Below are 16,256 nucleotides of genomic sequence, written 5' to 3'. Positions count from 1 at the left end.
AAGGAGAACAGGAGTGTACCTGAGGGTGCCCTTTAGGGGCCTGAGAAACATTTTAGGAACAGTTCTCTGGGGTAGCGGGCCAAAAGGCAAGACTTGGTAAGGTGCATGGAGAGAATCTTAGCTACCCCCATCATTTGTCAATCAGGACCCACTCTACTTTGGACCCCTGTCATCCTCCAGAAGTGGTCCTGGCAGCTGCTTTGGGGTTCCTGGCTAGGAAGAGGGATAGCAGTTTCCCTAGGACTCCAGAGCTAGACAAAGAGCAAGGGGAGGTGCTACTCAAAGCTGCTGGGCTGTGGGGCCCTACAGGAGGTACCCCCAGAAGTGGCCCTGGCAGTCAGCCTGGGCCAAGCTGCCTGGCTGGAGGTTCTGTGGGACACTGGAGACGGCTCGTGGGTGGTGGGCTACGCAGGGAAGTCACTGAGGACAGCCCTGACATCGACCAGAGCAGGGCACATGGCACTCATGGCCTCACTAACTACAAGTGGGCCCTTTTACAGGAGGGGACACACGGACATGGAAGCCATGGGATACGGATGCCTAATCTTAGCTCCTTGGGGCCCTCTCCTGTTGAGTCCCATGTCCTCTCTCTACCCTGTCTCCCAGACAGTTGGCTTCATCCCCCCACTCCCCCCATTCCCCACTCCGTCCTCATCCTACCCACTGCCTCCTAGTTTTGCATGTCCCAGGGCTTGTCCACCTGCGGGAGGGAGGGAGGGAGTGGACAGGAGACCACGCAGGTCCAGGGAGGCCTTGCTTACCTTCTCCCAGAGGGTCCAGGCTGTGAAGCATGAGCCGGTAGATGGTGCTGCGGATGGTGCTGTTGTGCAGAGAGGTCGAGCTGCTCCCTCGGGTCAGCATTGCTGGGAGCTGAGCAGGGGAGAGCCGCACAGGCCTCAATGAGCCCCTGCCCAAGCCAGGGGAGGAGCCACACAAGGGCCTCCCTAACTCTGCCTCCCTCCCAGAGAGCTCAGAACAAAGCACAGGAGCCTTCTCCTGGCCTCCCTTCTCCCTTCCCCTCAGTGAGAAGAGTTACACTCTGCTTTCTTTCTCAGGCTCCTCTCACTCTTCCATGACTGGCTAATTCTACATACCGAGTAATTCCCCAAGGTCTCAACAGGGAGCAGACAATGTGTACTAAGCATAACACATTACCAAGGGTTTGTCCTTCCCTGAAAATGCACTGTCATAGAAACACACACCCACACACAGCACAGACGGACCCCTGTGCATGGGCACAGCCCTTTACAGTCCACAAAGCATCATCGCGCTTTATCGTTGCCCCACCCCCAGATAAGCAAGGCTGTGACCCCCTTCTACAGAAAAGGACATGGAAACTCAACAAGGCTAGGTGATTTATCCAAGGTCGTGTGGGGAGTAAATGAAAGTATCAAAATGGGCACTCAGGTCTTTTGATTCCCAGTTCAGTCCTTTTTTCTACGCACAGGTGCTCAAGAGACCTTCATAGGTGCACACATACACACATCTGTACATGCAGATACCCAGATGTGACACACATAGAAATATCATCTGATGTCCAAGGGAACATCCAAAGACAGACTGACACTTGCTCTGTCCCTCCCCCACGCTCCCCACGCCACCCCCATCCCTCTGGATCTGAACTCTTCTGCCATCTAGTGGCTGTGGTAACACAGTACTTCACAACAGCTCTGGGGATTTTCTTCAGATGAAGAAGGTTTCAGTCAGGCCCCAGACTCTCCCTTCTAAGGTTCCCATAATTCTCCCCAAATATCCCATAGGCCAAAGCAGCCAAGATACAGTTTTTCAGAAGCCTCAGACCCCCCATGCCCCCAGGGCCTCTCCTATGTTTCTCTTATTTCCAGGGCATTCCAAAGCCACAGGTAATTGGGCTTTGAGATCAATTCTAAATGTTGGGGCTTGAGTTCATCTAGTCCAAACAGTCATTTCACAGATGCAAAAGCTCACACAGCAAGCTAGTGGTGGAGCGAGCAGTGATGTTCTGGCCTCAGCTCCCAAACAAGCACCTCAAGCACCTCGTCCAAGGCCACCTTAGAGGTGACAGTCCTGTTGGCAGAGGAGCTGGCGCCTTCCCTGGCTCATCCTGACAGCACTCCCTGGGGCTTCCCAAGCCTGAACCCGGCCCAGCACCCCCAGCATCAGGGCCACAGGGCCTCTGAGACCCTGCAGCGCCCCCTCTGGGCAGACTCCACATGGCACCCACCTTTAGCTTCTTGTTTTCCTGCAGCTCATCCACCGCAACTGCCCCATTGCCTGGCTGCAAACAGGGACAGGAGTCACGAGATGTCTGGAGAGACCCTTGCTCTCTCTCCCTAATTCTCTCTCTCTCTCCAAGGAACCCTCAGTTTGAGAAACACACCCAGAGAGAACCTGGTCTCGGGACACGTTTTCACATGTGCAAACCCCAGCCTGGCCTTTCACAGTCTGGCTTCAGCCCCCCCCCCCCCCCCCCCCCCCCCCACAGTCTTCTTAAATGTGTCCACTCACAACAGCCCAGTACCACCAACCGTCTCTCAGTCCCTCAAATGCACCGTCTTTACCTGCTGTGAAACCCTCATCACAGGGTCCCTCCTCCCATGTTTGGAACCCTCTCTTCCTCACTCCCCATAGTTCAGGCCTCCATTTACATGTCACCTTCCTCTGTGAGGTTAAGGTGCTAATTATTTTTTATACACTCCTGTTCTTTTCCTTCATAGCACTTTCCTCAATCTAGTCTTGTATTTAATAAACAGACAAATAAATCAACTGCCCCACTAGCATCTTGAAGGTAGATTGCCTCTTTCATTCACCACCGTGTGTTCAGCGTGAAAACACTCGAGCACTTAGCAAAGGTTCAATAAATATTTGTTGAATTAATGCATGAATGAACCATCCTGTAACTACACCCAATCTATTCTAGCTCCTGTTCCCTTGTTTACACCTTTTCCCTCTGCATAAAATGCCTCATCCATTCCCCCATGTCTCCAGTTTTTCAGCAAATTCACGGTGAATACTTCTATAAAGCTTTCCTGAATGGCCCCTTCCCCCGCCCCCACTCACTCCAGCTCACTACAATACCTCTCTCTTCAAAAGCTGTATAACAAGAGTAAGCACATTTTGTGTTACCAAAACCTGGCTCTGTGATCAAGTAAGTGCTAGTGTCCTGGGGAAGCTGTAGGGCAGCCATCTGGGAAATGAGACAGCCCTAGAAAAATCCAAGATGAAGAATCATTAAACCCACAGTAACTATTGTCTGGACCACTAGCTTTCCACTTGGCATTTATTGCTTTATAATGCTGTTTGAACTTTTAAAAGAATCATTTAAAAAAAAATTTTTTAATGTTTATTTTTGAGAGAGAGAGAGAGAGAGACAGAGACAGAGGGGGTGGGGGGAGGGGCAGAGAGAGAGGGAGACACAGAATCCGAAGCAGGCTCCGGGCTCTGAGTTGTCAGCACAGAGCCCGACGCAGGGCTCAAACCCACAAACCATGAGATCGTGACCTGAGCCTAAACTGGACGCTGAACCGACTGAGCCACCCAGGCGGCCCTAAAAGAATCATTTTTTTAACTTTGCCATATGTGAGTTATCTACCCAGCTTGACTCCATATTTTTTTGAACTTACGATATAGTCATCTGTTCCCCAAGCCTGTGGCATAGGTTCTTGTACACAGGAGGTGCTCACTAAAGGTGAGCTGAATGAGGAGCTACTCCTAAGTGGCTTCCAGTACTATCTTCAGGTGGCAGGGTCACTGATAGCTGCCCCCAGGAATGGTCTTCCCCTCCTCACTGCTGGCCTCCATGGCCAGAACTAGAACTGGACTTGCTCTGTATCTCCTGTCTGTGTTTCAGCTCAGAAAATAAAGAAAACACTGACTGGGCCAGAAAGGAATCGGGACCAATTCTATCTCCAGATAGAAAGCAGAACGTGATTCAAGAAATGAGAAGGTCAGATAAAGGTGCGGTGGTTGGAGGGACGAGGAGGCTTCCAAAAGTAAGTAGAACTTGGGGTGCCTGGGTGGCTCAGTCAGTTGAGCGTCCGACTTCAGCTCAGGTCATGATCTCACAGTTTGTGGGTTCAAGTCCTGCTTTGGGCTCTGTGCGGACAGCTCGGAGCCTGGAGCCTGCTTCGGATTCTGTGTCTCCCTCTCTCTCTGCCCCTCCCCCACTCACGCTCTGTCTCTCTCTCTCTCTCAAAAAATAAATACAGATTAAAAAAAATGTTTTTAATGTAGATAGAATCTGAGTAAGCTTTGAAGGATGGGGGAGGTCTGAATGCTGGATATACACTTGAATAAATAAACAGATGGATGAACAAATGAACATGCAAATGAATGAAATGGAGCAGAAATAACCAATCTGCATCTGAAGGGAGCACTCTAGATTTCTTGAACAAAGCCCCTGACTCTTTCGTGACACACCTGTAAGTTCACTGGGATACTGGAGGCTATAGCACCGACCCCCAGTGGCCCAGCCATCTCACTGTTTATCATGTCCCACCCACACCCAGTGAGTTTTTGGAGGTAACAAACTGTGAGGAGCCAGGCTGCCCTTTGGGGTAGCCAGTTCTGTCCTCAGAGGAGCAGGAGAGATTGACTTTTGCCCCATGATGTACAGGCCTCGTGATTTTTCTGCTATTCAGGTTTACTCAAGCCAAAGTACTTCTCTAGGAGCGCATCATTCTTGGCACACACCAGTATCTTCTCCCTTCAGCATGTACTTCTAACCTTCTGACACCTTTCACATCCACTTTCTCATCCAATACCACCAACCCCGTGAAGTAGACAAGGTTAGCGCTATTACTGCTTTTTGATAGATGGGAAAACTGAGATGCAGAAAGAGCCCGGGGCTTGCCCACACTCACAGAGACAGTGTCAGAACTCCGATCTCCATTGGAGGGAGATATTTGTTGCTGTTGTTGTTTACGAACTCCTATTTATTTTCCCAAGGTATTGAGGTAAAAATCTCTATTCCCTAGTGGCTCTGCGAATTATTGACATTTTAGATAAATGGACATAAACGTTTGCCTACTTTTAGGTGTGGACGATGGGTCCACTTACAGGAAGCAGTCCGGCAAGTGGGTGCATTCAGAATATGCCCTTAGTACAAATACATTTCATATCCACCTCTCACACCCACCCAGTGCCCCTCCTCTTTCTTCAGCCTCATCACCCCACCTTCCCCTTCTCCTCATGAAAACTAGCAAAGGGGCTGAGGAAACCAAAGAGGATGTCTCCATGCCAGCCAAAGCCCCCAGCACCTGCATGGTATCTTGCTGAGGTTGAGCAATAGGACCCCTTGCTGCCATTCATGGGAACCTGGGATGGCAAATATGGCAGGCCCTCAGGGGGCTTCCCCTCCTGACTTCCAGTTTCTGTTTCCCACTGATGTAGCAGTTAATCATTGACCCCTCCCCTTCTAGACCATCCATGACACATTTTCTGAACCATGTATTTTAGTCTCTGTTGTTATTGTTGTTTTAAGATTCATTTAACAAATATTTACTGAGTCCCTGGTCTGAGTCCTGCCTTCACCGAGGTTAGACTCTAATAGGGGACTCTTCACTCTAGCCCTTTGCTGAGTACAGTCTTGCATCCGGATCCACTCATTTGTCTAGGCTGGAAACCCAAAAGTCTACCCAAATTCCTCCCTCTCCTTCACAGCCCAGGTCCAATCAGCTGTCAGATCTAGTTACTCAAAGTCCTCACTTGTGGCCTCATGTCTCCACTCTTCCTGCCTACAGTCCTGCAAACTTCTGACTCCTGATCTGTTCCTCTTGCAGCTCATTCTCCACCCCTCAGCCAGAGTGATTTTCTGAACAAAGCAAAAATCATGTCCCTCCCCTACATCCTGGGGGTTTACTGTCCTCATGAGGGCGTCCAGACTCCTTGGCTGAGCACACACTAGCCTCCTGCTTACCTCCAGTCCAGCACTGTCCAACAGAAATAGAATGCAAGTCATATATGCAAATGTAATTCCTGTAGCAGCCACATTTTTTTAAAGTAAAAGAAATGAGTGGAATTGATTTTAATAATATACTTTAGCCCAATATACTAAAAATATTATAATTCAACATGTGATTAATATCATTGAGCTATTTTACCCCCCCCCCTTTTTTTCATCATACCAAACCTTTGAAACCCAGTGTATATTCTATACTTAACAGCATAACTCAGTCGGACCAGCCCCATTTCAAGAGCTCTGTAGCTACATGTAGCAAATGGTCCATATTGGACAGTGCGGCTGTATCTCCTCACGGTGTCTCATTCCCTCAGCCTCTCCACAAGCCCAGGAGAGTCCTGACCCCAGCTTCAGTCAGCCACCCCCTGCTGGTCCTTCAAGATTCTGTTAGACATCACCTCCTGGAGGAAGCCTTCCCTAACTCTCTGGTCTGTTGAGGTGTCTACTCTCTGCAGTACTAAACCCCTCAGCGCTTTCCTATACCATTACAGGTGATATTAACTTTATTTATTCACTTTGGGGGGTGGGTGGGGGAGAGAGAATCCCAAGCAGGCTCCACACTGCCAGTACAGAGCCCGATGCAGGGCTCAACTCACAAACCATGAGATTACGACCTGAGCCCAAACCAAGAGTCAGATGCTCAACTGACTGAGCCGCCCAGGTGCCCCTGAAATTATCTTGTTTTTACTTGTTTATCATCCATATGCCCTCTCCCCCACACTATTAATGTTGGTTTTCTATTTCCAAGTTATTCAGGTGGTAGAGCATCTAGAAATCATGCTGTTACTTGTAGAACACCATGTATATCTAATCTCATATTTAATCCCATCATTTTCAGTATGAGAAAATATTACTGTGTTGCATGAATGCATGTAAAATCTGAATTATAAGCACACATGCATTCATGGAAACAAGCTATTAGACCAGGCATGATCAGGTTCTTGAGTTCTGTTCATATTTGTTTCTTACACATTCATTTTGTCATCTGCCAGCACTGACTAGCAGGTGAACACTAAAAAAATTTTTATGACGGAAAGAAGGCTTAAAATTGAGAATTCTACTCATACCAACTTTTTGTGACAACTGGGGGGAAGCTAAGTATTCAAGGAGTTGAAGGAGGGAACCCTGGGGCTCCTGGCTGGCTCAGTCACTAGGGCGTGCAACCCTGATCTCAACATTGTGAGTTCAAGCCCCACAACGGGTGTGGAGCCTATTTAAAAATAAATAAATAAAAATAGGGGTGCCTGGGTGGCTCAGTCGGTTAAGCATCCAACTTCAGCTTAGGTCATGATCTCATGGTTCGTGGGTTCGAGCCCCGTGTCAGGCTCAGTGCTGACAGCTCAGAGCCTGGATCCTGCTTCAGATTCTGTGTCTCCCTCTCTGCCCCTCCCCTGCTCTCTCTCTCTCTCTCTCTCTCAAAAATAAGTAAACATTAAAAATTTAAATTAATTAATTAATTAAAAATGGGTGAATGCTAAGGAAGGAAGGAAGGAAGGAAGGAAGGAAGGAAAAAAAAAAAACAACCTCAGCCCAGGCTAGGATGCTTAGTGGATTCCCTGCAGCCTAGAGCAGGGACGGGGGAGGGGGGTGGTCCACAGAGACTGAAAAGGCTTTCCTATCCACAGCCCCCTTGTCTCTACAGCAGACAGGTACCATATAAGCCACTGATAGAAGCCCTTGGAATAAATGTCAACCCTGGCAAGAAAGGGAAGGGGTGGCTCCTTAGGAGGTACTTGGTTTGCCTGCTTGAGAGTCATATTGGCTGGTTTAATTTAAAAAACCTTGCCAGGAAAACAAAACAAAACAAAACAAAACAAAACAAAACAAACAAAAAAACAGGCCTCAATGCATTTAGGAAAGAGTGGCAGACTTTTCTCCAGAGTTTCACATTCTGAAGTATTCTTGAGGGCATGATGTGGATAGAGACCCAAAGGGACCCAAAATAGGCCTGTTCCCCTCCCCCCCACCTCCTCCCTCGGATTCCTTTTCACCACTGGCTCCCCTCAGGCCATATTGCCAATTAGCATCTCCTGCAGATGGCTGGTCCTTTCTAGCTAAGCTGGGAGCTCTCTCTGTAATGGCCAGAGGTGCTTCAATCGTTGAGAGATAACGCTTTTAAAGCCAGGCTAGTGCATCGGCTTTGCTGTTTATTGGCTTTCTGTGACTATGCATGGTCAAGACAAGTCAGATATTTATCATGTCAGGCTAGAACAAATACATGGACAGGTGTACACTTTATACTCAGGCATACTTTCTACTCAGGTATAAAATTTCAGAGCAAGCTAAGTTAGCCTATATTGATAATAGGGGTCATAAAAGGTATCCCAAACCAATACATGCCAGTTTGACGATGTTGTCTAAAATATCTTAGCCCAGTGGTGCCTGGGTGGCTCAGTCGGTTAAGCGTCTGACTTGACTTCCTCTCAGGTCATGATTTCACAGTTTGTGAATTTGAGCACCGCGCGTCGGGCTCTGTGCTGACAGCTCAGTCAGCACAGAGCCTGGAGCCTGCTTTGGATTCTGTGTCTCCCTCTCTCTCTGCCCCTCCCATGCTCACACTCTGTCTCTCTCTCAAAAATAAATAAATGTGAAAAAAATTTTTTAAAGAATAATTCTCTGATCTTGTCTCCAAATTGTTCACATAGAAAAACACCTGCAAGTATGTTGCAATTGGTAAAACACCATGTGGCCATTTCCGTGTGTTTATGTACTGTCTGTGGCTGCTTTCATGCTGCAACAACAGAGCTGAGTAGTTGTGACAGAGACTGTATGGCCTGCAAAGCCTGAAATACTTACTATCTGGCTCTTTCCGGTAAAAGTCGGCCAACCCCTGCTCTGGGTCATCCCATTCACTTTATAGACAAACAGTCTAAGGCCTGGTTGAAAAGCAAAGTGACTTTGTAGCACTTTGTATAAAGCTCGTTTTATTACAATTACTCTTGCCTAGCCTGTCCTTTCTACTGGAAGGGACACAATCTTTTTCCCACACTGCTTTTCATCTAAGTGCTTAATAATAAAGGTTTGTTGAATGGCATTGACTTGCCCAGGGCAACGGGGAGAGTCTGCAGTGTAGCCTGGATTAAAATCCAAAAGTACAGCTTCAGGAATCAGTGGTAAGAACCACCAACTCGCTGTGAAACTAGCTGAGTTAAATATCTGCTGGGGGCCTCACTTTCCTCTACACTGGAGTCCCTGAACTGTTAGGATTTCCTGAGGAAACCAAACCAAATACTTACGGATCTCCTGCTAGAGACAAGACCCTGGGAGCACCTCTTTGGGAGATGCAAAGACTGTTTCCTGTTCAGAGGCAATGATGAGCTTGATGCTGTAGCCACCCCCTCTACCCCTCACCCCAGGCTGCTAACGGAGGCAGGGGGAGGCCCAGGTGTCTTTCCTATTCCTATTTCTCTCCAAAAGGAGCTGGTTCACACTGCCCTCCACTTCTCTTCCTGCTGCTTAGACTTCCGGAGCACCTGTGGCTCTGACCTGGCCTACCCCGCCTCTCCTTGGCTCCCTACCACCCTGTCTGGGTATGCCCCACTTCTCTCTGACTTCTTCACTTTGGGCCATGGCAGACTGAATAAGCCTGGTTTCCCTGGATGCCTGCTTTCCAGAGGTGATGCTCAGAGAGGAACCATTAGTCGGGGAGAGGTGTGCGTCAGTATGTCAACATTAGTGAGAGAGCAAGGCACGTTCGTTTTCATGTTAAAGTCAAACAGTTCACAGGGGAAAACTGCAAAAACAAATGCCAACACAGTTTACTAGATCAACAATTGGATTTTCGAGAATTGTTGCATGAATTCAAAACCGAATAGCTCGCCCTCAGTCTATCAGTGAAGTGCAGGATAATTTATCTCCCTCTGACTAAATCATAGGTCTTGGCCAGCCAAACATAGACATAAAGGTAGAAGCAAAGACAAAGACAGTTCTCTCTATATATCTATCTATCTACCTCTATCTCTATCTCTAGAAGCATCCAACTTCTGCTCAGGTCATGATCTCACAGTTCATGAGTTCAAGCTGCATCGGGCTCCCTGCTCTCAGCGCAGAGCCTGTTTTGGACCCTCTGCCCCTCCCCTTCCCACACTATCTCTCTTTCAAAAATAAATAAACATTAAAAAAAATTTTTTTAAAGAATGCTCTATCTCTCTTGCTATTAGAAACTTGAGGTGAAATTCAAATCCAGATGCTTTAAAAACCATGTCAAAATAGCTATAGTTCTTGTTACTTGTACTAATTTTCAGTGAGGAGTTGTTAGTGCTGGAAAGTACTAACTATAGGTTTTTATTTTATTTCATTTTTTAAAAGATTTTATTTTTAAGCACTCAACATGGGACTGGAACTCACAACCCCAAGACCAAGAATCTCATACTCTACTGGCCAAGCCCACCAGGCTAGGTTTTTAATTTTTTAAAAAATTTGTTTGAATGTTTATTTATTTTTGAGAGAGAGAGAGAGACAGAGCACGAGCAGGCAAGGGGCAGAGAGAGGCAGACACAGAATCAGAAGCAGGCTCCAGACTTTGAGCTATCAGCACAGAGCCTGACATGGGGCTTGAACTCACAAACTGTGAGATCATGATCCGAGCCAAAGTCAGATACTTAACCGACTGAGCCACCCAGGCACCCCATAGGTTTTTAACTTTAAATAAATATAAATTTACTTTTAATGATAACCCGTAATTCAACCTGTTTTTTTAAATAACACTGTCAATTAAAATTCATGCTGGATTTGTTTCAACAGATAAGAACAGAGCTGTAACCGGCACCACTCTTGGTGGTTGGCAAAGACCTGCTACTATTGCCCTTGAAGAATCTCTTTAAGTAGATTACAAATTCTCCTTTAAAATCATGATTATGTTTCACTGTTTGATGAGCTTTCCTTTGATGGTCTAGCCCTGGAAAAATGGAAAACTCAGAATTTGGAGACTTGAAATAAAAAGAGCACTGAGGGGCGCCTGGGTGGCTCAGTCTGTTAAGCGTCCAGCTTCGGCTCAGGTCATGATCTCATGGTTGGTGAGTTCAAGCCCCTCGTCGGGCTCTGTGCTGACAGCTCAGAGCCTGGAGCCCGATTCAGATTCTGTGTCTCCCTCTCTCTCTGTCCCTCCCCCGCTCATGCTCTGTCTCCCTCTCTCTCAAAAATAAATAAAACATTAGGGGCGCCTGGGTGGCGCAGTCGGTTGAGCGTCCGACTTCAGCCAGGTCACGATCTCGCGGTCCGTGAGTTCGAGCCCCGCGTCAGGCTCTGGGCTGATGGCTCGGAGCCTGGAGCCTGTTTCCGATTCTGTGTCTCCCTCTCTCTCTGCCCCTCCCCCGTTCATGCTCTGTCTCTCTCTGTCCCAAAAATAAAAAATAAAAAATAAAAAAAAAAAGGTTGAAAAATAAATAAAACATTAAAAATTAAAAACAAAAAACAAAAAACAGGGATGCCTGGGTGGCTCGGTCGGTTAAGCATCTGACTTCAGCTCAGGTCACCATCTCACGGTTTGTGAGTTCAAGCCCTGCATCAGGCTGTGCTGACAGCTCAGAGCCTGGAGCCTGCTTCAGATTCTGTGTCTCCCTCTCTCTCTGTCCCTTCCCTGCTCACACTCTGTCTCCCTCTCTCTCAAAAATAAATAAACATTAAAAAAAATTAAAAAACAGAATTACTGATAAGAATTAGGAGGCAAGTCAGAGGCATTTTGAAAATGGCTGGCCTGTGTGTACCAAGGCATTAGATGCTTTTCTCAGGGGAGACTACCAGGCTTATGGCCACCCTCAGCAAGATGCGCCCTGAGGACCTCACTAGGAGGGAGGCTGCTGTTTCTTCATATTAAATTATGTAATGCTCTGAGCCTCCCTTTCTTTTTTAAGCCTCTGGCTTCATGGAGTAGTAGCCTAATAGAAAATAGCACTGAATGGGGAGTTAGATCCTGGATTCTCATGCCAGTTCTGACACCTGCTAGCTGTACAACCTTGGGTAGGACATTCTCCTTTGGAGTCATCTGCAGATATGGCAATTGGAGCTTGGTTGACCAGACCGGACAAAAAAACCACGATGCGGGGCCTGCCAGAACTGAACTCACTTGGACAATGGTTGTCAGATAGGACCTTTTGGTGGCCAGTTGGACTCTTGTCATTTCCCCCAGAGAAGGGAAGGGACCCATCCAAGGTCACACAGTTAGTTAGAGGCAGAATCAGAATAGAACCCAGATTTCCTGACTCTTAGTTCTGTGTTCTGTCCAGAACACCGCATCATCTCAAAAATCCTAGAGGAAGTAGATTTTCTCTTCCTTTCATCATAGATCTCCCAGACATGCTGCTAAATGTGGTCTCCATCCTGCCCACTCATCAAAACTGCTCTGGATTAAGTAGCTAAGTCCTTCCACTCTTTGCACACAAAATTATGTTCACACCAGTGGTTTGTCTGAGACCTGAAAGAGGCAGGCTGAGAGTCGACCTTTGCCCAAACTCACTGTTTAGGAGCAAGAAAGAAACGAGATCTGTGTTCCCTAGGGTATCTCACTTTGGAGTCAAGGAACAAAAACTCTGAGATGAATCTTCAGAAATCTCTTCCCCAGTCTAATCTCATCTTCCAGGTTATTGAAGCATGCAGTGAACTTAGAGGGAGGGTCCCTCATGGGGGCAAAGAAATTCTTAAAAAGGAAGTTGAGGGTCAAGAGAAAGCCTTAGGGTTAGAGCCTCTGATATCTGGTCTCCACTCAACACGCAGAGAGGGCTCTGCACGCAGGGCTAGCCTATCATGGATGAGTGGAGCTCTCATCTTCTCCAATATATCAAAAACACAACAAAACCCAAAAACCTCCCCCTGCCAGACCCCATCCCAGCCACTAGCCCCTCCACATCTGGAATGTGAACAAACAAGATTAAGTGAAAGTGAAGGTGCTAGACAAGCCCTCAACTCCATGGACAGGGAAGAGATTATCATTTTTGCCTGCCTGATATCTTCCTTGGATATTCTCCAAAGCCCAGCTCAAATGCCATTTCCAAAGACCCAGTCAGACCAGCCCAAGTTCAAATCCTGGCTCCACTGCCTATTTGCTGTGTGACCTTGAACAGTGGTTTGACTTGATTAGGCCTCGATTTCTTCCCCTACCAATGATAGATCATGATAATAACCACTGGGTGATTGGGGGCTGAGCCAAAGTCACTCTTGCAAAGGTCCCAGCATAGTGCCTAGAAAAGAATAGGACTTTAAATGTTGAATGAATAGCAAAGGGAACCAAAGCACCCATCTCTTGAGGTCTGACCCAGCACTTTCCCCTTTAGTCACTGGCTTCTCCCCCCTTTTTGCCCCAAAGGGGCTGCAGAAGCTTGAACCATCCTGTCCTTACCTTGCTGAGGTCCCCCAAGGCCATGACCTTGGCCACTGGCCTCCTGCTGAGCTGCTCCTTCACCCATATCTCTAGTTGTTTATTCCACTTCATGGTGAACACATAGAAGGCATAGGCCAGCAGCAGCAGCAGGCTTTCCCACCAGGCAATGAGGCTGTCCAGGAAGAAGAGAATGAGCATCATCAGGTCAAGGATGTAAAAGGAGACGTCACGGAACAAGGGCCACCACGTGAGATTGAGGATCTCCCGGGAGAAGAGGGCACAGGTGCCGATGACAAAGAGGATGTTGAACACAGCAGAGCCCACGATGGTACCAATGCCCACATTGCTGTGGGAGATGAAGACGCCAATGAGGGAGGTGAAGAGCTCGGGGGCAGAGCCTCCAGCAGCCATAAAGGTGGCACCTGCCACATCATCAGAGATCTGTAGCTTATCTGTGATGACACCCAGGGCTGGGACGAAGTACTCATCACACACGATGGCCAAGGCCACAAACACGTACATCATGCCAAAGATGTGCAGCACCACCCAGCCCTGTCGCCGCTCCTCTATGTTGAACAAGTCTGGGGGGTACTCTGCCTTGGAGTGAAGGTCTGGCCAGCCAGGGGGCAGCTCTGAGGGACCGGAACTGGGTGCCTCTGGGATCGCAGCTGTTGTCAAGTTGGGGGAGGAAGCAGGGGGCACAGCCGGGGCTGCCTCCACAAAAACACAGTGATGCACATGGATCTTTGGATTCACCCTGACCTTGGAGGTTGATGAGGTCCCGGGTGCTATGGAAGGTTTCTTTGCCAGCCCCCTGTAGGTGGCTGAGGATATTCCCATGGTCAATGCACTGGTCCTAGACAAAGGATCACTAACACTCCAGGTAGCAGTAGAGGCTTTGATTTCCTTTGGGCTACTGCCTGTCATGGTGCTTATCATCACTTGCCCCTCAGAGATGGCTGTGGTGCGCTCAAGGACCGTTCCCAGAGAAGTTGTCAGCCTGTTCTTTCCCACTAACCCCCGCGGCTTGGTCGGGCTCTTGCTGTCCACTGTTCTGGGGGTAGTCACAGTGTTCTTTTCCGTTATACTCCTTGGAGAAGTCAAGATGTTTGTTTCTATACCACTTATCTGGAAAGTTGGGGTGTTAATTATTCCCTTGAGAGTAGCTGGGGTGGTTTCCTCCACCATTCTCTTAGAGGGGTTAGTCTCCAATATTTTGGTGGTTGTCATAGTTTCACTGTCTTTCACTGTTGTTCTGGGGGTGACCCCATGTCTCCTTGTCATTGTCATGAGTGTGGATGGGGCATAATTGCCTACTAGTCTACCAAGTGGAGATGGGGTGTATTTCTTCACCTTTCCCTTGGCTTGAATTGGATTGTAGCTCTGCATTTCTCCCCTGGGTGGTGGCGTTGGGGTGTAATTCTTCACTGTTGGTCTGTTTGAAGTTGGGGTGTAGTGACTCAGTACTCCACTGGGTATGGTTGTGCTGTCTGCCTTCACTCTTTCTATGTCTCCTGCTGTGTACTTAATCTTGGGTATTGTTGGAGTGATGTTGGCTGTTCTTCTGGGTGGATTGTGTGTATTCTTCATTGTTATCCCAGGTGTTGCTTCACGAACCCTGCCCACCGTGGCTTGGGGCACCGTGGCTTGGGGCACCTCCATTTCAGAGCTAGCTCTTGGAGGGTCACTGCTCACCATCATCATCTCATTGTCAGGGAGGTCACGGCTGGCCAGTTTTACAGAATGTTGGGAGGAGACTGTTGCCCACAATGAGGGGAGGCCCCGGGGGCTCCTCAGGTGCTGGTAGGTGGAACCGATGACCAACATTCCCAACAGGAAGAGGAGGCGACTCCAATGAAGCCGCTTTGGCCGGAGTAACCGCCTCTCCCGTGCCCCCATTCTGATCAATTTCCCCATGATGGCCAGCTATGCCTGGCTACGGAAGGCCTTTCATTCTGTCCAGGGCAAGAGGGGGTCTGTTCTGGGATTCAGGTTGGTGATCAGTGAAGAATTCTCCATGAAGCCCAGCCAGGGGGTATCCACAAACCTGCAGGGGGAAAAAAGAAGAGGTTATTTGTCCCTTACGAGGAGAGCTGAGAACCATCAAACCATCATCTAGAAGAGTGGACCTTTGTGCTAGGAGGCAGTTGTTTCTGCTGGAACAAAAGTACCCCTGCCGCCTGTTCCCAGAGAAAAATGCCTGCTCTTGGGAAAAAGCATTAGAAGTCCTCTGTGTAGACATGCCAGCAACCAGGTTCCTGAGCTGGGACTACCTAATCCTCTTTGGGATCCCCGCAAGAGGTCTGCCAGTATCCCCCAAGTCCAAGCCTGACATACTGGGAGCTCAGTCATCCATAGTTGGTGCCCCAGGCCACAGATCTCACCTTGTCAAAGGCAGAGGAAGGGAATGATTTTAAGCTTCAGACAAAAACAGGCAGCAGTGGAAGGCAGCGCTGGGAACTCAAGTCTCTGTGTTGGTGATTTTTTGTTTTCTGGTTTTGGACTGACTTAAAACAATTCCACCATATCATCCAGAGAGGACAAAATCTAATGCCATAGAGCTTCCCAGACAGTGTGGTGTGGTGGGAAGAACACGGAGAATGGAGTCAAAGGCCTGGATTTCCAGCTCAGCTGCTTACCGGGTGTGCCTCCCTGGACAGGCCGAACCTCATTGCCTCCTCTGTGAAATAAGCATGATAATGTATATGTTGATTATGCAAAGAGGGTCCCTGGAAGGACATGTGGAGAGAGGAAACTGAGGTCAGGGGTCTGAGGAAGACTTACTTTTCAGTATATCCTTTTTTAAAAAATGTTTATTTTTATTTCTTTTTGAGAGAGAGAGAGAGAGTAGGGGAGGGGCAGAGAGAGAGGGAGATGCAGAATCTGAAGCAGGCTCCAGGCTCTGAGCTGTCAGCACAGAGCCTGACGTGGGGCTCAAACCCACAGTTCGTGAGATCACCATCTGAGCCAAAGTCAGACACTTAACCAACTGAGCCACCCAGG

The 16,256-nt window shown here is 48.1% G+C and overlaps 1 protein-coding gene across 1 annotated transcript in view; it reads right to left on the bottom strand.

Annotated features, from left to right (window-relative positions):
• Window positions 1-15,170, bottom strand: part of SLC24A1 (solute carrier family 24 member 1) — a 28,345-nt gene extending 13,175 nt beyond the window's left edge. The window contains exons 1-3 of the mRNA XM_049613778.1: window positions 13,272-15,170; window positions 2,204-2,257; window positions 762-870 (exon numbers count right to left, since the gene is read on the bottom strand). Of these exons, the coding sequence (XP_049469735.1) occupies window positions 762-870; window positions 2,204-2,257; window positions 13,272-15,170 (2,062 nt within the window). The remainder of the gene's footprint in view (window positions 1-761; window positions 871-2,203; window positions 2,258-13,271) is intronic.
• Window positions 15,171-16,256: the final 1,086 nt, after the last annotated feature.

This window comes from Panthera uncia, assembly GCF_023721935.1.
Source record: "Panthera uncia isolate 11264 chromosome B3 unlocalized genomic scaffold, Puncia_PCG_1.0 HiC_scaffold_1, whole genome shotgun sequence".
NCBI classification, from domain to species: domain Eukaryota; kingdom Metazoa; phylum Chordata; class Mammalia; order Carnivora; family Felidae; genus Panthera; species Panthera uncia.
This window is presented reverse-complemented; position numbering and strand designations above follow the sequence as displayed.